At 39.9% G+C, this 23,916-nt stretch overlaps 1 protein-coding gene across 3 annotated transcripts in view; it reads left to right on the forward strand.

Moving 5' to 3' along the window:
- LOC113441087 (unconventional myosin-X-like) overlaps positions 1-23,489 on the forward strand; it is a 54,981-nt gene extending 31,492 nt beyond the window's left edge. Inside the window, exons 17-34 of one of the 3 annotated variants that reach the window (XM_087920642.1) lie at positions 1,264-1,315; positions 2,295-3,068; positions 4,353-4,479; positions 6,024-6,267; positions 7,568-7,663; positions 8,735-8,828; positions 9,572-9,627; positions 11,407-11,549; positions 12,928-13,122; positions 15,069-15,229; positions 15,757-15,880; positions 16,760-17,057; positions 17,497-17,704; positions 17,982-18,118; positions 18,638-18,761; positions 21,107-21,556; positions 22,337-22,528; positions 23,212-23,489. In XM_087920642.1, coding sequence (XP_087776768.1) covers positions 1,264-1,315; positions 2,295-3,068; positions 4,353-4,479; positions 6,024-6,267; positions 7,568-7,663; positions 8,735-8,828; positions 9,572-9,627; positions 11,407-11,549; positions 12,928-13,122; positions 15,069-15,229; positions 15,757-15,880; positions 16,760-17,057; positions 17,497-17,704; positions 17,982-18,118; positions 18,638-18,761; positions 21,107-21,556; positions 22,337-22,528; positions 23,212-23,325 — 3,589 coding nt within the window. In that variant the 3' untranslated portion in view covers positions 23,326-23,489. Of the gene's footprint in view, positions 1-1,263; positions 1,316-2,270; positions 3,069-4,352; positions 4,480-6,023; positions 6,268-7,567; positions 7,664-8,734; positions 8,829-9,571; positions 9,628-11,406; positions 11,550-12,927; positions 13,123-15,068; positions 15,230-15,756; positions 15,881-16,759; positions 17,058-17,496; positions 17,705-17,981; positions 18,119-18,637; positions 18,762-21,106; positions 21,557-22,336; positions 22,529-23,211 lie in introns of all 3 variants that reach the window. The other 2 variants (XM_087920641.1, XM_026707886.2) reach the window with 2 other exon arrangements.
- Positions 23,490-23,916: the final 427 nt, after the last annotated feature.

The following is a 23,916-nucleotide window of genomic DNA, read 5'->3' on the forward strand; positions in this document are numbered from 1 at the left end:
AACAATCCCATTGGACTGTGATGGGAAGTAATCTGCAAGGCTTTAAAGGTAATAACCAACTCCTTGAATTGCACCCAGAAGCAAACTGGCAGTCAGTGCAGCTGGCAGAGCAGTAGTATACTAAGGACCACTCTAGGGGCCCCAAGGACAGCCTGCATTCTGCACTGGCTGGAACTGTCAAATGATCTTCCAGGATAGCTCCATGTTGAGTGCATTGCAGTAGTCCACATGTGACCATGGCTTGAATGAATATGCACAGGACTCCTGATCTTGGAAAGGGCGCAACTAGCACACAGTGCAAAGTTATACAATTTCCTAGCCACGACTGCCATCTGCACACCAAAATTATCTGGGATAGTGCCATCCCATCCAGAACAAAGGAAGTCAAAAGTCCTGGATCTTGAGTTTCTTTATACCCAAAGCCATTCTGATCTTACCAGGATTCAGTCGAAGCAGTCCAAAAAGCTATTTTAGAGTGTCGGAGAGAGGGAGTTCCATACAAAGAAATCTCTGTATCTCGAATCAAATTATTACATGCAACTAATAATATTATGTGAAATAAATAGATTTCATTCCCAGGTCCAAAGCAACTTAAGGTTGGTGATCCTGAAGGCAAAGGTAAATTAGAAATTGTAAAGCAGCAGCATCTGCTCTTTTATGAACCTCTTTCTCTGCCATGGGATCTATAAAAAAGGAGTTACATTTGGTTTTCAAAAAATTCAACTTTTTCCAAAGGCTCAGCCATCTTTGTTTGCACGTGTCTCCCTTTCCCCTCCAGTTTCCCAGGTTAATTCCAGAATTGGGAAATAGGCTTAACAGTGTCTTTCTGTTCTATGTAAGTCCAGGTATTTGCCTGTCTTAACCTGGGTGTTTTTTTCAAATTTAATTAATGTTTTTGATGATGATGAATTATTATTCATCATAAGGCAAACTTGATTTCTTTTAGTTAGCCAGAGGCAGCCCATAGTGTGAATGGTCCATACATATCAAGTAGCTGTCAGTTTCTGCTCTAAAACCTTTAAGGAAATTCAGCCTTCAGAAAACCCAAGCTTTTAATTAAATGTGCTGTAATAAATTCTAGGGTTCTGAAGGCAGCTTTTAACTAAGACATAAATAACAAAGGCAGGTATACTGTTTAAAATTACATTGATTTTCGGTACTAGAAATTGAAAGGTAATGCGATTATCTGTTACTTCTTTGTGAAATGCCTGTCAAACTAGGCTGTGTATTTTAATTGGATAACTGCTTTTTTATTTTGAATAGGAAAAAGGAGGAGTTGGAAGCAGCACTGCAGGTAGCTCAGGTATGTCCGCTTGTTTCTCCAGTCTTCCACCTCTTCTTCAGGAACCCTAGCAGAACTGTCAGGGAATTAAGCAGCCGATGTCCAAATGAAGTCAGAGACGTTGACACGAACTTGTAGCTTTATATAAATAAATGTATTTCACAACTATATACAAAGCCAACTAGATTGTCAGGCAAACTGGAGTATCATGAGGTAAATCACAGAACACACAGGGCGCACAGAAACTTTTGAAACCGCAGTGACAATTGATGTTCTCCTTTTGAGCCAACCAGCAACAGGGTGGTTTTTTTTCAAGTTATGCAGAAGGTTTCAGGCAATTATAAAAAATGGATTCAATATTTTAGGAATTAGATTCTGTGCATTCATACAGAAGTCTAAATTAATACAACATCTTGGTGGCACACTAGGGAAACTTTCTGCTTTCATCTCTAAAACTATTTTCAGAATTTGATAGTGCTGAAATCTTACAAAATTTAAAAAGATTTTGACTATTTTTTAAAAAAACAGGGTTTTAATTTTGAGTGGGATTCTATTGGATTAGAATCACAGGTATTCACAGAAGAATTCCAGTGAATTCAGTTTATTGTCTCTTAATTTGGGGCTGGTTGAAAAGCATTGGTTCCAACCATGGATAGAACAGGCCTCAGACAGTAGTTGTCTTTGGTTTGGGTTTTGTTTTTTGGGTAAATACCATACAAATACTAGTGTATCAAAGGAGATACACTACCCATGCTGATCTTCTTTTGAATTACATTCAGCTGAAGGAGATTTAATGAATATTCCATATTTTTATCTTTGAAAAGTTAGAATTAAACAAATCTTGTGAACTGGGGAGCAATGAAGCACCACTTGGTGGTTATGATAGCACCTGAATCTATCGATATGACTATTGAATCTATTCAGATCTATTGATGACTGCCTAAAATGATTTATGAAAGTTAGTTATTTTCTTGCATTTTCAAATCAGATGGAAGTACTAAAAACCCAGAAGGAGAATCAGAAGGAGAACCATCCACTGCGGGAAGAGGAACAGCGTCAAATGGAGGAGATTTTGCGGTTGGAAAGGGAAATTGAGAAGCTGCAGTGGCAACAGAAGGCAGATCATGTGTCCATTACATGTGAGAATACCAAGAATGAGATGAAGCGGCAGCGGGAAGAAGAAATACAGAGACTAGAGAAAGAAGCATCCAGGGTTGCACAGGAGTTCTTAGAACTTTTAGATTTTGGGAACCTGGATGAAAGTGTGCAAAACTTAGAACGCTCCCTGTCGAATGAAGGAACTCTCAACATTGAATGTAGCCTTGTTGCTCCACTAGCTGAGGAAGAAGAAGATGAAGGTTTTCCTGCTGATGAAGAAGGGCCGCCAGTCCCCAGCCCAAGTCTGTTGAACCAGGACAGTAGCACCAGGACCAGCGATAACTATTATTCAGAGGAAGACACATCTCCAAATATGCCAGTGTCTGGGGAGGATGAGAACAGAGAAGGTAATGCTCTGCTTCCTTCTACTGAGAGAGCTGGAAGCCCTCAGAAAGAACATCTGAAAAGTATATACTGGATAGGCTCGGAAGTAACGCAGAATGACATGGTAGAGGTGGAAGATCCAATTTACAGCTTGCCTCCAGATGTGGAATCAGATTATGATCACGAGGAATATGATGGCATTGTAGATGTCAGCAACACATCAATTGAGCCACTAAACAGGGAGGAAGGCCTGCGCAATTCTCATAGCAACGGTTTGGATTCCAATCGTGGAAGCTTGGACTCGGTGAGAAACTTTCATAACCATTGCAGTTGAATATTCCTGCTGTTAACCTGTTTCATCTTACATAGGTGATAATGTCATTAATATTTCCTTAATTGATATCATTGTCAAATTTAATCCATAAATTCCAATGAGCAACATTGGCTTGAGTTCCATAATGGAGGAAAGGCAGGATAAAGTTATTATTTTCATATGCCCTCAGAGACACATATGCTAATTTGTTCAGTCCATCGTAACATGTCTTTTACCCTGTTGGTTATAACCATCTGTTGTGACAACGCATTTGTTTATGGCTTACTTATTATGCATACCTAATGAACTGTTTGTAGCATTATTGTATATATATATCCTGGGAATACTTAGATCATCTATATGTAATCTACGTCAGTTTTTATATATTTGGTCACTGGACTCTTCCTTATATTACAGCTTCTTATTTCCCTGGGAGATTCTCTCTCTCTATGTGTGTGTATGTGCATTCACATAAAGACCATTAATGATCGAAAATATCTTCCATTATAAAAGTTATAAGAGAAAGTTGATATCAAACTAGGCACACTTCTTTTGACCTTGAAATAGTGTTCAATGGTTGCTTCTAATCGTTCTGTTGCCTGAGCCAAAAACCAGCCTCTGTGTTGTTTTTACATATTAGGTTAGTATTAATATTCTAAATCTCCTTCTATCTAAGTAATCCTGAAGTCATTCTCAATAGTTATTTCATTTATCCATCTCAATATATCCTGGCTTCCTTCTTGCCGGATCCGAATCTTGTTTATTATTCTTGTGGGGATTGAGTGAAGAAATATTTTGCCCATCAAGAAAGTGATAAATTACTTCATGCAAATTTTCCTTATCAAATTAATGATCCCACTATTTTTTCTTAACTCTGTTATTAAAAGAGATATCTCAAGGCATATAATTCAATTAGACAATTCTAGACAACAGTGTGATATGTTTTAATATAATCCTCTGGAATTTTCATCCATGCTGTTGTTTATATATGGCTGCTATAATTGATGGATTGATTATGTCCATTAAGTCAGTTTTTATTCTTGATGACTATATAAATAGACTATCTCCAGGGTGATCCATTTCTATTCCTAACTTGGCCCTTCACTGCATTGAGTCCATCCAACTTGGTACTAGTCATACTTTTTTCTTATTTGTTTATTAAATGAATTCTTGAATGAGGGGTTTTGATGCAACTTCTATACAGTTGTTACTGTACCCAGGAAATAATAGATGCTGGATAGTTTACCAGATAACAATAATTCATTTTTCTCCTAGTTTCTAGATACCAAAGATGAAGAAGGGGATACTTATATGGACACAGATGAAGAATTCTGTAGTGGCCGGGTCACTCTGTTCAATGGATCTGGGCCCGCATATTTTCACAGCTATCTCTACATGAAGGGTAAGGGGTTTCTCAGTTCCATGAATTTAGCAGGTTATCTGCCTCTTCAATCACTCATCTTAACTTGGTACATTCTTTCTTTTCTCTTTTTGCTTACTTGGTCCTGTTTTCGTTCCAGTATAAAATATATCGTATTGTAGACAAGGAGTTTCAAAGGATTTTTTTTTTTGCTAAAGTTGTTTCTAGATCAAGTTTCTAGATCACCTTTAGGAGTAGATAAACTGGGTTTCATATTAGAGATACTCTAAGATACTTCTCCCATTTTACAGATAAGTTTTTTCAGGATTCTAGATCTTCAGGATTTCCTAAAAGAGTATATATGTTGAGCTTTGTAGATGGGGGAAATGAACCCAGATTCTGTATTGTTGGCACATTGGTTTTTGTGAGCCATGTTTGCCCAATTGTAGCAAGCTTCTTCTATAATAACTGTATAGTAATGGTTCAAAATCGCTAATAGCACTAATACCAAAAAGGCTTTCTCCCAAAAAATAACAGCAATCAATTTTATGAGTCCTTTGTGTTGTAGGGGGAAAAAAATACAGCAATGTATTTTTTTCTTTCTTTCTTTAAAAAATTTCCCTTTTCCCTATTTCTTTTTTCAATAAAATCATAAATAGGTGTTAGTAAATTACGGGATGTGAGTTTTTTATTTTTATATTGGCAATCAGAGTGAATTGGAAGCTATTCCCATTGGTTTATTGTCATGGATGGATCACTCCCTGTTGATCTTAGAGTTCTCCATGTCTCTCCCACTGCCGGAAGTGACACGTCTTCTGATGGCCCAATAAAGTCTATCAGTCCTATATGCGTATTGATTTTTGTAATTTCTTCTTTTTATGTACTTAGTATTGTTTTTATCTTGATTCATCATCAGCCTCCCAAAGTCACAGTAGTGGGGTGAACAGCAATATTGTTTAAACCAGGGGTCCCCAACCACCGGGCCGCGGACTGGTACCGGTCCGTGGAACATTTCCTACCGGGCCACTGGTTTGCTGGGCGCCGCCATCTTGTTTGACAAGAAAGTGCTTCCGGGTGAGCTTTTCCGGTTGGAAAGCGGAGTTTGGGTGCTGAAGGAATCCTTGCGCCTTAGTTTCATCGAAGGGGGGGGCTTCAAATGAAACTAAGGCGCGAGGATTCTTTCAGCACCCAAGGCAAGGCGAGCCGAGCGACCGTCCCGAAGCCGTCCTGAAGCGAAGCCCATCGACAAAGGTACAAAGGAGGAGTTGAAGGTGGTGGGGAGAAGCGGGGGACGGCTGGCTGGCCGGTCGCTCGGCTCACCTTGCCTTGTCATGCGTGCTGATGCCGGTACCGGGCCGCGGATCATTTTGTGATGCTGGTACCGGGCCGTGGCGCAAAAAAGGTTGGGGACCACTGGTTTAAACCATAGGTGGATCTTAACTCTACTTATAGGAAGTATTTAATTTTTTAGGGTAGTCTTACAATCATGGACAGAAATATGAATATATCAGTATCTTGTCAGATACAGCTAGAGAAAATGTGGTTAATACTCAGTGTTTTTCCAACTTGGTTTCTTTCTCTTGCAGGGGGGCTGATGAACCCCTGGAGGCGGCGTTGGTGTGTCCTAAAAAACGAGGCCTTTATGTGGTTCCGAGCCAAACAGGAGGCCTTAAAGTCAGGCTGGCTTTATAAGAAAGGAGGAGGCATGTCCACATTATCTCGGCGGAATTGGAAACGGCGCTGGTTTGTCCTGAGAGAGGCCAAACTGATGTATTTTGAGAATGACAGCGAAGAAAAGCTGAAAGGAACAATTGATATCAGGAAAGCAAAGTACGGGCAATGCTATTATGTCTTTCCTTTCAAGGAAAACAAGGCTCGACCATTTAACCTACCTCATTATTTTACTTCTTTGTTCACTGTTGGAAGGAAAAGAGCAAAATTCTCAGCAGCCTGGTCTTCAGAAAAATAATTTTAGGATCTAAGTCCGAGAGTACTTCAAACGTAGCTCAAAAGCTGTGAAAGAAAATTGACATTTCTCTGAAGGGGAGCATTTTAAACTTTTGAATTCCAGTGTTCTCATTCATGCAAAATTGTTCTTGTCTGAAAACTTTCTAGTCAGTTTGACTCCCATTTGTCTCTATGATGTTCATTATTTATAAAGAAGGCTCTTTACCCGCCTTTCCCTGCTTACTTTCCATTAGCTCCATCTTCAATATTAGGCTACTTTCTTACCCCCTGTTTGGATCCTTCCAATTGCTTGGTCTGAAAAAAAAAACAGTCAGCCTTGAGAGCTACTAGAGAGCCCCAAACTGTATCCAAATGTAAGGAGAAGTTAACTCAGCTCTAAACCTTAACCACAAACTAATGTATTATTATTAGTCATTTTGAGGTGGAAAAAATAGCAATATGGAAGAAGTGTTAAACTATTGATACCACTAACTGTGATATCCTTCTGAATTCTCTTAATCAAATTGGTCCTTGGGAATATAAATTTTTGCAACAGTTTATATCCTTAAATGGTGCTGGGATATTGCTGTTCACTTATCTCACATGTTGCATCTTATTATTCCCCATGCTGCTCAATAGCTACTGTATATGAAACTGCTGGGAGACATCAGGTGTTTTAGAGTGGAGCATTATTAGTGTTTTGATGAGACTAATTTCTGTTTTTCCTTAATTCAAGGAAGCACTTAGCATACTTCAATATTACCTGAACTTAATACTGGTTAGGTGAATTAGAACAAGTTGACGTTAAATCCAGACAAGACACTTGCACTGTTGGGAAATATGAAACTGGACTTGGGGACTTAGTCTGATTTGGATGCGACTGTCTTCCCCAGTCTTAGAAAGCTGCTTGATCTTCATTTGTCGTGGATTTGCATATAGGTGACTGCTATAGTAAGAAGCATTTTTAGGTCTCTGACTATGAAATGTTCACTTAACCCATACTAAAGTCTTCTCTATTGGTCTTTCTTGAATGTTTGACCTTGCCAGCAAGGATGACCTGAGCTTCTTCTATAAGACAAGATGAGCTCCAAACTTCCTTAATGCCAAATATGCCAAAGAGAGAAAGCCTAAAATTTATTGGATAGCTTTGGCAGCCTGGTTCTTAATGAATGGTCTTTTGCAGGGAAATTGTGGATATTCACGAGAAAGAGAATGCCCTCGATATCGTGACAGGTGATCGGGTTTATCATATAGTGGCGGAGTCACCAGAGGATGCCAGGTATGTGGTTAAACAAAAGTTGTGCCTGTCTCTGAAACTTTTCCTCCGCAGCTCCAATTCCTAGAAATACCAACTGTTTTTCCTTTGTGGAGCTATAAGATCCTCCTTGCAACCAATTCACAAGCCCCACTGAACTAGAAAATGTGTAATCTCTGCTAAAGTAGCACATAATTACAGATACTTCCTATCTGTTGCTATACTATGATTCAAGAATCAGAAGATTACTCAGAACTCTTAATATCTGAATTTTTTGACAGTGAAATATAGTAGTCTGTTTACTATGTAAAGCTTTCATCATCTAAAGGTACTTAACTGTATTGTATCTGTTTGTGCCATATTACAGTTTAAATTGGGTGATTTATTTAATGAAACTGATACGTTAATGGCCTTTTTAGTCTTTGTGAATTGTATGTTCCATGCCACAGCTTTAGACTACTCAAACTGGCCCTCACAATTGCCTTTTTCATAAGTTGTATTCCAGTCCAAAGTAATAACAGCTATAATAAATATGCAGACATTTATCCTATGACTGCAAATATATCCTACATATCTTGTGTCAGACTATGAGAACAACATATGATACAATCTATATTGAAATATTAAGCCTTTCTAAAAGTTGTTACATAGCAGAACTGAGAAAGACCTGTTCCCAACATCTTGGACAATCACCATCTGTCAGTGACAGAGTCATTTATCACACTGTCACACTTTCTTTTTTTCCTTTTTGACTTATTATCTAAATCCAGAGAGTTTGTTGGTTAAAGAACAATTGGCTACATCCAACAAACTGTGATTAACAGCTTGTGATTTATTATGCATGATCAGATTCACTAGCCATATAAAAAAAGCAAAACCTGATAAATGTAATGGTTGAACTTAGAATAAACAAATTCCTTATAAAGATTCCGTAGAAAACATACAGCTAGCTAATAATTGGTTAACTTTGTGGGAAACATTCAGGGGGGATAATTCCACAAGATGATATAATGACCCATCTGCCTGGTAAATTATATAAGCCTGGTATTGCTGGCCATCTAAAATGAATTCTGATTATATATTTTATTTTGACAGTGACTGGTTTAATGTCCTAAGTCATGTGCATAGCGCCACAGAGCAACAGCTGAGAGAAATGCAAGATGAACAAGCCAATCCAAAGAATGCGGTGGTGAGCAACAATTAAGAGAACATCATGCTTGAAAGATTGTGTTGTCTCTCATGAATTCAGTAGTTGATTATGTCTTAGTGATACGGTTGCTGCTCATCAAAATGGTCTAATTGGCATCTCATAGAATCATCAAAACTGTAAACTAAAAGCCCTCATTAGTTGATGCCATCAATCGCAACAATAGGTAATATAGTCCAGTGGCCCCCCAATCTTTTGGGCACTGGGGACCAATTCCATGGAGAGAGGTTTTTTTCTGGGGACTCGAATGGGCGTGGTTTCTTGTGCTTCCTGTATCCTGCAGATGGGGGATTTAGTTGCTTAGTTGCATGGCCCGGTTTCTGGCAGGCCGCGTAGCCCGGTGCTGCTCCACGGGCCAGGAGTTGGGCACGCCTGCTTTAGGCCACCACAAACAGTGTAATATAGATTTTCTGGAAATTTGTGATAGGTCCTTTTGTGTATCTTCTGCACTTGGAACAGAAGCATGTTTGTATAGTCAGTCTGATACTGTGTATACACGAAGAGGATATTTATGGTTCCTAATACCCCATCTGAGGGGAGATAGAGGCAGGGCACAGAATGCTTAAAGTCCAGTCATTTAAGAAGCCAGCTAGTTCCTAGCCACCTTGGACATTATAGGTTATCTGAAACAAATTTGAGAAAAAAAGGCAGGAAAGAAAATACAAAGTTTCAGAAGTATATCAGTTCTATATTTACTATTATAACTTCATGTTATTGTTTTAAAGGGAACCCTTGATGTTGGGCTTATTGATTCTGTCTGTGCATCTGATAATCCTGACAGGTAAGCTTTGTATTTAATTAGATTGTGATTGTTTTCTCATTGGGTTTTTTTCCCTTCTATAATTTTAACATTACTATAGTATAGCAGCATTGCTATAGGGAAATATATTTAAATTCATAAACCACATATGTTAAACTTCCCAATAGGGGCGTGTGCGGTTACGCCTGAAGGAGCGGAACCTAGATCCCTAGGCTCTTCTTTTTTTTCCTTTAAAATAAGTGGTTAACGCCTGTGCGTTTTAAATCATGTAGATAAACTACAATTGCAAAAAAGAGCTGCTTAAAATGTTTTCACCCATTTTAAGTATCTCTCCAAGGGCATTGGTGTTTTTTAGTGTGTAATCATTAATGCCAAAACCTACTGCTCTCCCCTTAGTAATATTTGGTAGCTGTAGTTTACAGCTCTGCTGTGAGGACTCTTTTATTCCTCAGCAGATTATTTGGAACAATTTGTATAGTGTGTAACCCCTCAAATACTCATGTTTGAGAAACATATTTCCACAATTCCCCTTCCTGGGGTGGTTCCCCTCTTCTGCATTATTTTAAAAACATAGTTTTGCCAATGGGCATGGGGACCCCCCCGTACCCCCCAGAGGATACAGAGCCAATCAGGTGGTTGGTTGGATGGTTATGGGGGCGGGGTATTGGGTTTTATGTTAGAGATTTATTTCTGTAAGCCTCTTACAGAAACAAAAGAGTCACTGTGAGTTGGGCGATCATATAGATTTTCTTAATAAATAAAATAAATGAATAAAATATTACACACAGCAGGAAGCTAAGGCTGTCCTCATACTTCTACAATCACCCCATAGCGATGAGTGGCTTTTCTGGATGGAGTGAACTTTGAGCCCTTCACCATATGCACCTGGAGAGGAGGTTGTTGGGAAAGAGGAGGAGGAGGAGGTCCATGTGAGTCTAAAGTGGCAAAAACGTTGGCAGCTACAGGACTCCTGGTTTTTTTCCATCCTTGAAAAAGAAGCATAAACTCAAGATCAATAAAATCGGCATAGATTTGGATTTCAGAATTTTAAGTTGCAATGGTGCAACTAAATAAACTGAGGTGTTTTAATGGTAGAGACTTTCTGTAATAGAGATCTATGTTTAGCCCACAGTTAAACTGTATGGGCAAGGGAGAGTCAATGCAAGTTATCTTGGCCCTCAAGATAATCCATTTGTCTTTAATTCCATTTTATCTGATTCTCTGAGAAGAATATCTAAAAAGGAAGGAACCTGTGTTAGAGAGTGCTTGCTGTGCTAAAAACATAAAAACTAATGGGTTTGATCAGATGATTGGGACTATTTTAATTTCCAGGTGTGTTCCTCAAAATGCAGTGATTGTGGGAAGCCCAGTAGCAGCACATGAGGTCAATATTAATATTAAACTCACACCTTATCTTTCCTGGCTCCTGGTATTTACAAAATATACCTCCCCCAATAACGGAAGCAATACTAAACATATTTTTTTCCAAATGACAAGGTGGAAACCTACATCATGTATGTTTTCTTCCTAACAGTTTAGTCTATGGGGAAATACTCTGCTTTTGGGGGGCCTCTACAGTTTATTTATTTATGTATTCATTAGTTTAATGCCTATCAGACCAGAAACCTTTTCTATAGCATGTTTGTGAGCATCATGATCGCTCTCTCTCTCTCTCGGACCTGGGAAATAGAGATGTTCACATCTCTTCCCAGGAAGTAAGTTATGTAAATGTTAAATAGGTGAGCACAGTAAGTTTTCCATGGCAAGGATGAGATGAAGCACCTTCCTTCTACTTTGCAGGCCAAATTCCTTTGTGATCATCACGGCAAATAGAGTCATTCATTGCAACAGTGACATCCCTGAAGAGATGCACCACTGGATCTCTCTCCTACAGAAGCCCAAAGGCGAATCCAGGGTTGACGGGCAGGAGTTTATTGTGAGAGGTAAAAAAAAAAGAAGATGCAGAGATGACCAAGGCAGAAATAATCAGCTAAATCCTAAAGGTGCTTTTCCAAGAGGCAACTGGACTTTCTTGGTTTATTTTCTTGAAAACATTTCGCTTCTGATCCAAGAAGCTTCTTCAGTTTCTCCAGAATGGAAGAAGAAGCTTCTTGGGTGAGAAGCAAAACATGTTCAAGGAGAAAAAAACCCCAAGAAAATCCAGTTGCCTTTTGAAAAGCACCTTTGGGACAACCATGACCTGGATGATTGAGAATTTCCATAGACAATCAGCTAAATCAATACTTAGTATGAAATGTTGAACTTTAGTTCAGAATTCCCAGCCAATGTAGGTGCGGGAGCTATATAGTTCTTTTTATGAAGTCATTAAACATAGGAAAGGCTGAATAAAGCAACTAATTGAAAAATTATCAAGATTTTGCTTATTTTATGCCCCAGGAAATTGGGAAGATAAAACATTCTGCTAGTAAAAGGTTCTTTTACAGTGCCGTTTTTAGCCAGTCACCAGAGTCATAACACAGCTCAACCGTCTCACAAACAGAGAGAGTAGTGCTGGCAGCAGCTGGATACAAAGCTATCAATGGCCAGGAGAATTGAGATAAAATCTTGACTAGAAGAGCGAGCTATTAAATTCTGAGCCAGGAATTCATTAGGTGGGTCATCCGGCAACCTGTTGAAAGGCTCTTACAGGGGGATTGTGATGATTGCTGTAAAGATACCTGGCAGGTGTTTATGTTTCTATAAATAATACTGAACAAAACATGCTAAACTTAATATAAAGCTCCCTCCCTTGGGTGTGTTTGGGTTGTTATTGTGTCTCAGGAGTCATGAGCGTTTTGCTGTTGTTTGTAATGTTATTGATAGTTATTTAATAATCTGTGATACTGCTCTGCTATTTTGGACTTTTTATTGAAAGAAAGCGTAAGAAGCTGGATTGGAGTTGCATAAGAACTCCAGTAAATAAATCAAATAGCTGCTTAGTTCAAGAAAATGCAACTTTGGGGTGTGTTTGTGTGCAATTATATTAATACAAATTCATATACTTAAAATATATGAAATATAATTATTCCCCGTGGATTAATAATTTTCCTCTTTTGACATGTTGAGAATGATTACTTAGTGACAATTTTTAGAGGACATCATACCCCAAACTGTTGGAAGCTACCTGCAGCTCTGGGAGTATCATATAGTACAATATTAGTGTAATTACTTTAAATAGAAAGTCAGAAGGTGAAGCTGGAAAGTTAAAAAAAGGAAGACCTGATGCTTCACCATAGCTCCCTCAGCAGCCAGGAACCCAGATGTACTAAAGGAGCACAAGTTTTCTGTTGCTGAGTCCGTGGATCCTATATTTTCTGCCAGGTTGGCTACATAAGGAGGTCCAGAGCAACAGCAAGACATTGTCTCCGAAGCTGAAGAAACGCTGGTTTGTACTGACCAGCACTGCCCTTGATTATTACAAGTCTTCCGAACGCACTGCCACCAAGCTTGGGACGCTTGTTCTGAACAGCCTCTGCTCAGTGGTCCAGCCCGATGAAAGAATCTTCAAAGAAACCGGTAAGAGCTAACAGTGTAAGCAGGTTGCAAGTTCTTCTGACACCTGCAAAAACTTTGGAGGATTTTATTGCATTCATTATGTGCAATTATATATAGGTGGAAATATGTCTGAATTTGTAATGGGACATGGGCATAACTAGCACATTGTTGGGTAAATGTCCTCATGCAAATGTCTTCATGCTGCATGTAGAGCAGGCATAGGCAAAATTTTATTTTTTTATTTAAAAATATTTAAACAATAAAATGAATTGCTACATAAAAGGAACAAAAGTGCATGAAAAATGATATCAGTAAATAAAGAATGTACAGCGGTTCTAACATTTAAGGTTTGTTTATTAAATAATCAAATATATAAAATTGAACTCATCGTCTTCAGAAATAATTACAAATCATCATGGTACCAAAATGGTGAACATTATTTTACGTAATTATTATTTTATGTAATGATAAACACCACTGTTTAAGTGCACGTGATCTTATGAAAAAGAAAAATGAAAAATAAATACTAAAAAAAATCCTTGAATAGCAGAATGTCAGAAGGTGCCAGTACAGCCAACAAATTTCACAGATATTTATGATATAAAAACCATGGCAAAATTAAAACTTAAAAGCATCTATTGTAAAGCAGCTTGACAAGAGCATGGAATTACATGAAAGCAACAATTAGTCTAATCTCGACTCTAGCCATACCCTCACCCTAAAATTCCCTTTTATTCTAAATACAGTTATTGTTGGAAAGGTATAATTATGTTGCAGATGTGGCGCATCCAGATTCTAGAAACAGATTAAATCACAGTTTGATAAGATACAGATAGTCCTCAACTTACGACCACAATTGAGCCCAAAATTTCTGTTAAGTGAGATATTTGTTAAGTGAGTTTTGCCCCATTTTACAACCTTGCTTGCGTCAGTTGTTAAGATAATTACAGTTCATAGGTTAGTAATCTGGTTGTCAAGTGAATCTGGCTTCCCCATTGACTTGGCTTGTCAGAAGGTTGCAAAAGGGGATTACATGAGGCTGGGACACTGTACCACCATAAATACAAGTCAATTGACAAGCCAGCTGTATTTTGATCACATGGTCATGGTCATGGTGGTGCTGCAACGGTCATAACTGTGAAAAATGGTCATAAGCCACTTTTTTCAGACTTTGAACGGTCACTAAATGAACTGTTGTAACTCAAGGACTACCCGTATATGCTGATAACCATGAGGACAATTTTACCTCAACATTGGAAAAGAGATACATGTCAGTAATATCAGGCTAGGAAAAGCAAACCTGGGAGACAGACACACAGCACTAACTAAATTAGCAGGTTATATCAGAACAGTAGGTGGGTGAGTTCTTACACTAACACACCCATGTTCTCACAAAGATCATTATTTGAATTCAGGCATACAGTTGATCTTTCTTTTATATATTCATGTATGTTTAGAAAAACAGAATACTCCTTTACATTTTCCTTGAATTCTGGGTTAGTAGAATGAAGTCCCTTCTCATCCAGAAGTTGTTAGGAGAAACGGTTTGCTTTGCTTGTCCACTAACAACTTGCTGACTGGCTAGGGAAAAAAAAACAGAAAAATATAATTAGGTCTTAGCTCTGCATTCATACTTGAGGAGCCCAGGCTGTTCTTAAACCAATATTGTGCAACCTGCAGCTCTTAATATTTCATTCATTGGTTTCTTGAAGCAAAATAGATTTCCATGTTCAATGAATGATGGAGCAGTCCTAATCACAGGTTTTAATTAGCATTCTGATAGCAGAACCAATAGCTTTCAAAGCCTTTGGGCTGCATATTTAACACTGCACCACACTGCAGTTGAACAGAACATATTGTCTTCATGTCTTGGCTGAGTAGCACCTCTTCCCGTCTTCTCTATTGCCTTGCTTGTTATTTACTGGTCTGAAATAGTGACACACTCACCTTAGTTGTGTTTGTGCCAGCAGGTTACTGGAACATCACTGTGCATGGCAGAAAGCATTCATACCACCTCTACACAAAGTTGTTGAATGAAGCCATGCGCTGGGCCTCTGCCATCCAAGGAGTCATTGACAGCAAAGTTCCCATTGAAACACCCACGCAGCAACTTATTCGTGACATTAGGGTGAGTTCCACAAAGTTGTAATTGAGCTCTACACAGAAGCCATAGTTCAATCTCTTTCTGGATATGAACACAACTCCAGGGTCCTGGCAAGCCTTTCTTGTTTTTAATCACAAATGCACTTTTTAATGTATGAACCCCCTTTATTCCTATCCCCGTCACTAAATCAGAGGCATTTGATAATATTATATAGCTATATGCATACACATTTTTCACCACAGACTTTACTGACAGCAGTATGTGTGTATAGCATAATAAAGGCTACATATTATGTTGTACCAGGGCTTAAATCTAGTACATCATACATGTCACATGTAGAAGATTGCTGATTCAAACTAATAATTAAATGTAATTAAAAGTAATGACCTTTCAACATTCACAGTAATATTTTCTCTGGAAAAAAAATAAAATTTATTGTGAATGGACTAATGGGGGCCTGGCTTTTGGTACACCCTGTATATTGGGAGGAGAAAGGCAAAGCCACTGGTAACATCTCCTTTTCTCTCCCTGTCCCCTTCTGTTTGCTTCAGGAAAATAATACTAATTCTGAAGTGGTAGAGCAAATCTACCGAAGGAATCCTATCCTGAGATACACCCAGCATCCCTTGCACTCACCACTGCTGCCATTGCCTTATGGAGACGTTGGGATCAACAGTAAGTAACTACGGCTTTGACATTTGAGGAACCGAGTCAGAAGGTGCAAAAGAAAAAAATGTCAAAATGTAGCCCGTGAGAGGACAGGGCAAAGTTACGGAGTATCAAGTCTCATATCTAGAAAACTGAAAATGAACAGTGTAGTCCTATAGATAGTTGATTAAAAAGCAAGATCCATTATTTTAGTGAGACAAATTCATAAGTATACATAAGCAAAAAATGTTTTTAGTGCTGTTGCCTTTAGATTAAGCATGCAAAACCGAGTTTGTTCTTTTAAACAGGATGGGACACTCTCATATTCACAAAGTTTAAAATCATTACAATGCAATTAATAATAGCAATAATATTTAAAATATATTTTACCCAGACAGAGGGGAGCCCTCAGGAATTAGGCTGGTAATTTGGTTCCCTTTTCTAACTTGAATGAAATCAATTTTATTACATTTCTTATTGCATCAGTTATATTCTTAGCTCAGATTGTCTTTTTTCTGCCTTTCAGAGCAGAGTAGAATCTAGTGCCTTTCCAGATGGAAAAAGGAAGGTGGTGGAGAATCCTACATTGTTCTAGGAGAACAATTATGCACACTATCCTGTGTGACTGCAGTGAATGAGTAGAGCCACCTTCTCTAATCTGGCACTGTCCAGCTGTGATAAATTTTATCTACTATTTATAGTTTTAGACATCTGGTGGATACCAATTCAGAGAAGGCTAAAATGGAGATTAGTAACTGTATTTTGCAATATCCCCGAGGAGCATATATGTAATTTTCATGAGATTATTACACCTGAAACTGCCTAACAAACAGATATTTCCCAAGGAGGTACTGTACTGATTGTCCTCTCCCTTGCCTTGTTCTTGTGGCTCTTTTTCCCTTACAGTGCAGCAAGAGAAGGGCTACAGCAGTCTTCAGGATGAAGCCATGAAGATCTTCAACTCCCTTCAGGAAATCGAGTCAGTGTCTGACCCTATCCCCATTATCCAAGGCATCCTTCAGACCTGCCATGACCTCAGGGGCCTCCGCGACGAAGTCTATTGTCAGCTGATCAAGCAAACCAATCATGTGCCACAGCCCAACAGCCCTGGTAATCTTCATCACTGGCAGCTCATGACCTGCATGAGCTGTACCTTCCTTCCCAGCCGGGGAATCCTCCGTTACCTCAAGTTTCATCTCAGGAGGTAAGAGGTATTCTGTGCACGCTCATGCTTTCATCGCCTTTGGGTGTAGATCGCAGCTGAAAGTTAAAACTAGACCAGATGCTGGGAGAGATTCTGAGATATGCTTTATGTCCTGTATATTGTAAAACCTTCAATGTGATGTGTTTGCATTGCCTCTCCTGAGAGGCAATTACACGGTTGTGCTCTTTATTCCCTGGCATTATAAAAATCAAAATGTAAAATACTAGCCCTGTCGTCAGAAAACTCTAAATACCCTCTGGTGGGAGAGGCACAAATTAGTATAACGTCTTTAAATCAAATGACAAAATCGTCTCGTGGGTGATAAATAACTTACGGCCTTTGAATGAGTTTGGCTTCTCTTATGCCACATACAAATGATGGAAGGCTCTGAATCAAAACGTGTTACAGGACACTGTACTTCTTCTTTTCCCCATCCCAGAGTAAAAGATCTCTTTCTGGGCACAGAAGTAGACCGGTATTCTCAGTTCATCACGGATTCCCTGAAGAGAACCAAGAGCAGAGAATTTGTCCCCTCCCAGGAGGAAATACAAGCACTTATCGCTCGGGAAGAAATGACCACTACCGTCTATTGCCACGGAGGAGGTTCCTGTCAGATCACTATCAATTCTCACACCAGTGCAGGGGAGGTAAGAAGACTTTTTTAAAAAAGTTGGGCTGCCTAGGAACTCTTTCATTGCTGTCTCTTCACTGGCTGATACGAGAAAGAATGAAAAAATTGGAAATGGAAACTCTCTTCCCTTCTGATCTGCAGGCCAGTTCCTTAGAAACTCTGTCTCAAAATGTACATCCTTTGTCCAGTCTGTTGGTAGCCTTTCCCAATCACATCTTATAGCCCAATTCCGTTGTTGAACATAGAATAACTTGGTTGGGCTCAACTTTCCTTCTTTCTCTCTCTACTTCCAGGTGGTAGAGAAGCTGATCCGGGGCCTGGCCATGGAAGACAGTCGGAATATGTTTGCCCTCTTTGAGCGCAATAAACATGTAGATAAAGCCATTGAGAGCAGGGTGATTGTAGCAGATGTTTTGGCCAAGTTTGAAAGGTAAGAAAAATAACCATACTTGGACTTCAAGTGTGTGTAAGACATAGCTGCAACGTTGAGTGTCCATAGTGTGAAAATATCCATACAAATTATTAAGGCCCCAGCCCCTCTAAGTTTAGTTTTTGTTGCTAAGAATATTATATTTTGCACTTCTTGCTAAGGCGGCTATGGCTCATTTGCAATACCATGCTTCATATATCTAAATCTGTACTCGCACAAAATTACAAATGTGTCCTGGACAAAGTGTTTTTAAGCCCCTTCTGTTTCTTGGCCCTCTCCTCCCAACATGGCCATATGTTACCTGTAATGCCTAAAGTTACTTGGCACAAGCAGTATCAACATCTCATAATTTGCCCTGTCCCACTCACGCTACCATTTGCAGTGATATGAAAACGTTGGTGGGGTACTATGTGCTGAGCTGTTATAAATGTTGTGGAAGGAGTTGCAAGAAGTAGTTTTCAGTGACAACCCTTGATCCATGATCCAAATGATCCCCAAACTCTCCTCCTTTGTCTTTAGACTTGCTGGATCCATGGAAGAGGACGTGGACGGCCATTGGCAGCTGTATTTTAAACTCTATTGCTTTCTTGATGTTGAAAATGTTCCCAAGGAGGGAGTGGAATTTGCCTTTATGTTTGAGCAGGTAAGCCTTCCATGAGACAAAACAAGCAGCTAGATTCATACAACTTCATTGGGTTAAGGATGGATGTAGCATGTTAGCAAATGGCAAAACTTAACCAGCAGTACGATTGAAGAGGTTTCCCTTTAGCCCAACCAAGGAGCCTGTTTTAGGTGAAATTACCCGCTGTCAGCAATGCCAAGCAAATGCCCAAACCCAATCAACAATGGGCAATTTTTTAAAGGTCACCCAGTTAGTCCTTGACAGAAAATTTGAAATATTGGGAGGCTGAAAAACATGTCTGTTTCAGAGTTCAGTACCAATAGCTTGAGGAGGTGTTGAGCATCGGAACACATCTTCTCAAACTGCTGCTGCCTTCTATGCAGCCAGTTCAGAGGTGTTATTCAACCGGTTTGCACCTACTCAGGCAAACCGGTAGCAGTTATTTGGCATGGGTCACCGAACCGGTGGCAATCCCTGGCTGGCCACGCCCCCAACCCGGTCGCCCGATCGCTTACTTGTGATCGCTCTCCAAGCTTTCCGTTCCCCACGTCCTCTTTCTCCCCGGGGGAAAGGAAGAAAGGCATGGACGCTGCAAGTATTGCTTTCCCCTTGTGAGTTAAAGTGCTGGAGTGAGAAGAAGTGCAGTCTGACAGGGGGGCGGGGGTGAATCGAGCCTTGGAGCACTTTTGCAATGTAAAAGAAATGCATTTTGGAAGCAGGTCTTTTAAAAACTTCTCCAAGGATTCCCCATGGATGCTGCAAGTATCGCTTTCCCCCTGTGAGTTAAAGCGCTGGAGTGAGAAGGAGTGCGGTCTGACAGAGGGGGTGGGGGAATCCACTCCAGCCTTGAAGAAATTTAAAGGAGCTGCTTCCAAAATGCTTATCTGTTAAGTGCTGTGTGTGTGTTTGTGTGTGTTTGTGTATGAGAAAGAAAAGAAAGAGGGAGAGAAAGAAAGAAAAAATAGGAAGAGAGAGACAGAGAAAACTCTGTGCTATTATTTTTAATCGTTCCATTATTTATCATGTGTTAATATTTTACACTGTCCCTACACCTAGAGTGATTTTTCTGCCTTTCTTTTGCCCAGGGCTACCACGTATTTTTCAGGGTTTACATGCATTCAGTGTCAATAGTCCAGAACATAAAATACACATGTGTTTAACAAGAGTTGAAAGGGACCTTGGAGGTCTTCTAGTCCAACCCCCAGCTCAGGCAAGAAAACTGAGGATGCCAAACTCTGAGTAGAAATCCTGGGAAAGGTGTCAGAATAATACTTAGAAGGGACCTTGGGGTGAACCCTATACCGTTTCAGAGAAATGGCTGTCCAGTCTTTTCTCAAAAACTTCCAGGGATTGAGCACCCAGAACTTCTGGAGACAGGCAGTTCCACTGGTTAATTGTTCTCACTCACAGGAAGTTTCTCCTTAGTTTTAGGTTGCTTCTTCTCTCTGTTCAGTTTACAACCATTGCTTCTTGTTTGCATTCTGCTTCTTTGGAAAATACATTGTCCCCCCTTCTTTGTGGCAGCCCCTTAAAAGCCTGTTGCCTATCACACTCTTGGGCAAAGCATGTGAGCCATTTCCTCCTTTCAGTGGTCCATGAAAGTACATCTATAGTATGCAGATAATAAAGTCAAAAAAGGTGAACATTTGTACAGAACTATAGATAAGTTGAGGCTGGGTGACAAGGAATGGCTGGGAGGGGAGGGGCCAGGTGAGTGATATGAGTGACATTGAGTTGGCCATGCCCACCCAGTCACATGACCACAAGCCACGGCCACAGAACCAGTAGTAAGAAATTTTGAATTCCACCACTGAGCCAGTTGGAAAGGGGGCAGTGAAGTGATGAAGCCTTGCTTGCTTCATCATAGGCAGGAAGCTTATAAAAAAACAGACAGAACTGGAAAAAAATAGGAGGGAATTCCATAGTCCCTAAAATGGGAGTTTTTGATGCAGAGTTATGTGCTGCCAGAAGCATTGATCAGGGCTGGGTGAGGAGCTGACTGAGCCAAAGGTTTTAAGCCAATAGATCAGGGGGTTGGTGTTTAGATTGATCAGACTGAGATAAAAAGAATTAGCATGCTTTGGCACATCGCTGTGAACAAGCCAAGTCGATCTACATTACCTGAGAAAACAAGACACAAATCATAATAATGTAATTACGATAAAACAGAATTCCAAGGTCAGGAGAGTCTAGGCTACTGAACATCTTACAGGTTTTAATCATAATAGTTGCAAGCTCACATTTTACACATTTCAGTACTAGTATCACCTGTGCAGTATATCCTGAAATGTGATACTATTAACCACACTACACTACAAACAGATATAAAAGGCTGGGAATAATCGTTACTTCTGACTTTTTAACAGGCGCATGAAAGTCTCATTGATGGTCACTTTCCTGGCCCAGAGGAGACCCTGCAACACTTGGCATCGCTGAGACTGCAGTATCTTTATGGGGACTATTTAAAAGTCTCCTGGTCCCTCGACAGCGTCTATCCAGTGAACCGTCTGAAGTCGAAAATTCTGCAGTCCATGAAGAGCAGCGGTTCCAGCAGCCAAGTTCTGGAGAGAAGGCGGACTAGCTTCCTGGAGGGCACTCTGAAGCGCGGCTTCAAGACAGGCTCAGTGAAGAAGCAAAAAGTGGAAGAGGAGCAGATGGTAGAGATGTGGGTGAAAGAAGAACTGTCAGCAGCTCGGGCCAGCATAGCGGAAAAGTGGAACAAACTGCAGGGGTTGCTACAGCAACAGGCCATGGTGGCTTACATGGCAATCATGAAAGAATGGTCAGGTTACGGCTCCACTCTCTTTGACGTTGAGGTAAGAGAGACATGGAAGCAGGTGTGGGGTAAAGCGCAGTGATGCTCATCAGCAGCACTATCTCTGCACATACCTCCACCCCATAGTCCAAGTGTCCTCCTGATGTTTTGTGTTCCCCCCCCCCCCCCATGATCTGTTAATTGGTTTTGGTGCATGTGTGAAATGTTGGCCTCTATCCACCTGACATCTTCTGCTGTGTTCCATTTGGACAAACAATCCAAGGAAGGAAACATAGCATGAAACAAAAGGTTTTGCCTTTTCAGTATTCCCAGCTGCCAAGGAAGGAAGGAAGGAAAGGAGGGACAAGTTGAAGAAGAAAACTGGGATGCAATAAGGAAAAGGAGGAAACGGGGGGTGAACATGCAGTATGCATGTTGGTGATTCTAGATTTCTGTTGCATTGTGAGATTCAGATGACACCTTTTGTATTCAGGATCATAGGAAAGTTACTTGGTTTCTAGAATCACCTGTTCCTCTTTCTTTCCCTTCCTTCCTTCCTTCTTTCTTTCTTTCCTTTCTTTCGTAGATGGAGACTTTTATAAGTGGAGAAGTCCTTGTATTAAAACACAGCATAGAAAATTTCTGAGTAAAGAAGCCATTTTAATTTAGTACTTTTCACCTGTTTTGATACATATTTACAAAAAGCACTAATGGTAAAAGACAAGGGTTGAAGGAGCCTGAGGCTGGAGCAGGGCAAAGATCTCTACACATCACGTACTCCGTCAATTTCCTCAGTTACACCATCCCTGTTTGCTAACATTTCTTGGTCCTTTTCTTATAGTGCAAAGAAGGGGGATTTCCCAACGATCTTTGGCTCAGTGTCAATACAGAGAACGTGTCACTGTACAAACGGGGAGAGCCAAAGCCTCTGGAAACTTTCCAGTATGAGCAGATTATCTTCTTTGGAGCCCCCCAGCCCAACACCTTCAAGCTGACTGTGGATGAAAGAGAGATGTACTTTGAAACCCCTCAGGTACATTTTAGGGCATTCTTGTCTCAACAATTTAAACAGCTCAAAAATGGCTCTTCTAGAGCAGGATATGGGTTAGACCAGAGGTTCTGAAACATTTTGGTGACAGGATCCCTTGACATTCTTAAAAACGATTGAAAAAGGATCCTAGTACAGTAAACCTATCAATATATTCACTGTACTACGTATTAAAACTGAGAAAGGTTAGAATATTTGACTTTGCAGGCCCCCTGAAAGGGTCTTAATGACCCCACAGGAGTTCCCAGACCACGCCAGGCTAGAAAAATTATAAGGCAGAGCAGCTAATTATAACTTCAATTGGAAAGTTAGGTGGCTGGTCAGAATATCAGGCAACCCCTTCATAGACCATGTTTTCCTTCTGTTATTTGTTCAGAGCAGGAAACAAGCTACAAACTTCTAATATAATTGTGGATAGATCAATAAGGGCTTCTGAATTTTTGAACATTAGGGAGAAAAATAAGCTTTTTAAACTGCCATAGTTAGCTTTCTCTGAATACTTTTGTACGGAGACCCACTCCTCACGTCCAATACCGCCATGACGTCAGCTGGAAGTCCAGCTTTGTTGATTTGTAAAATGTCTCCAACTTGTCTTGGACCCCGAGAGAATCCACAGTGGTGTCATAGTTTACTAAATGGTTCTGATAATCTTCTTTTTATTTTATTAGGTGGGAGAAATAATTAAAATCATGAAGGCCTACATCAACATGATTGTGAAGAAATGCTGTAGCATCAGATCAGCCACCAGCTTGGACAGCCATGCAAGTATTTGGATGAGGTGATTTGATTTGCAGAGTTAATTATGCTGCTGAGAAGGACATGTGGTGTGACTCAGCCCAATTTGTAGCAGATTCATTTTGTAAGAAAACATTACTCTATAATTCTCCTTCCAGCATCTTGCCTGACAGACACATAAAGGGTTACAGTTGAACATCCAGACCTTTTATAATAAAAATTAGAACATCACAGGTTAGATCCTGTTTTACGTGGATTTTTCTTGAGCCCGCTCTTTGTGGGTCAGATCTTACTGCAAGGACAATGCAAGAGCCATCTTTGCTTGAAAGATCATCACGCGAAAAAAATTTCTGCAATAAAAGCAGCAGGAGAGTTGCTTAAGTTAATATCAGCCAGAATTCCACATCTGAGATTTTGTTAGCTCTTCCTTGGGTGGAGCATGTGTGATTTCTCAGGAATGAGCTGCTACATCTCAACAGACGTCATCTTTCTAAGACTGTTACTATCTCCAGTGGCTTCAAGCAAAGACTTCAAATTCCAAATCAGTTTTCAGTACGTCTATAGGCTTGGGACTCCTGCTACATGGGAGATCAGCTGTCACAAGGCTGCATAAATGTAAAGACATGGCATTGTTCCTT

This window comes from Pseudonaja textilis, chromosome 1 (assembly GCF_049901715.1).
Source record: "Pseudonaja textilis isolate UNSWEBS1 chromosome 1, rPseTex1.2, whole genome shotgun sequence".
NCBI classification, from domain to species: Eukaryota; Metazoa; Chordata; class Lepidosauria; order Squamata; family Elapidae; genus Pseudonaja; species Pseudonaja textilis.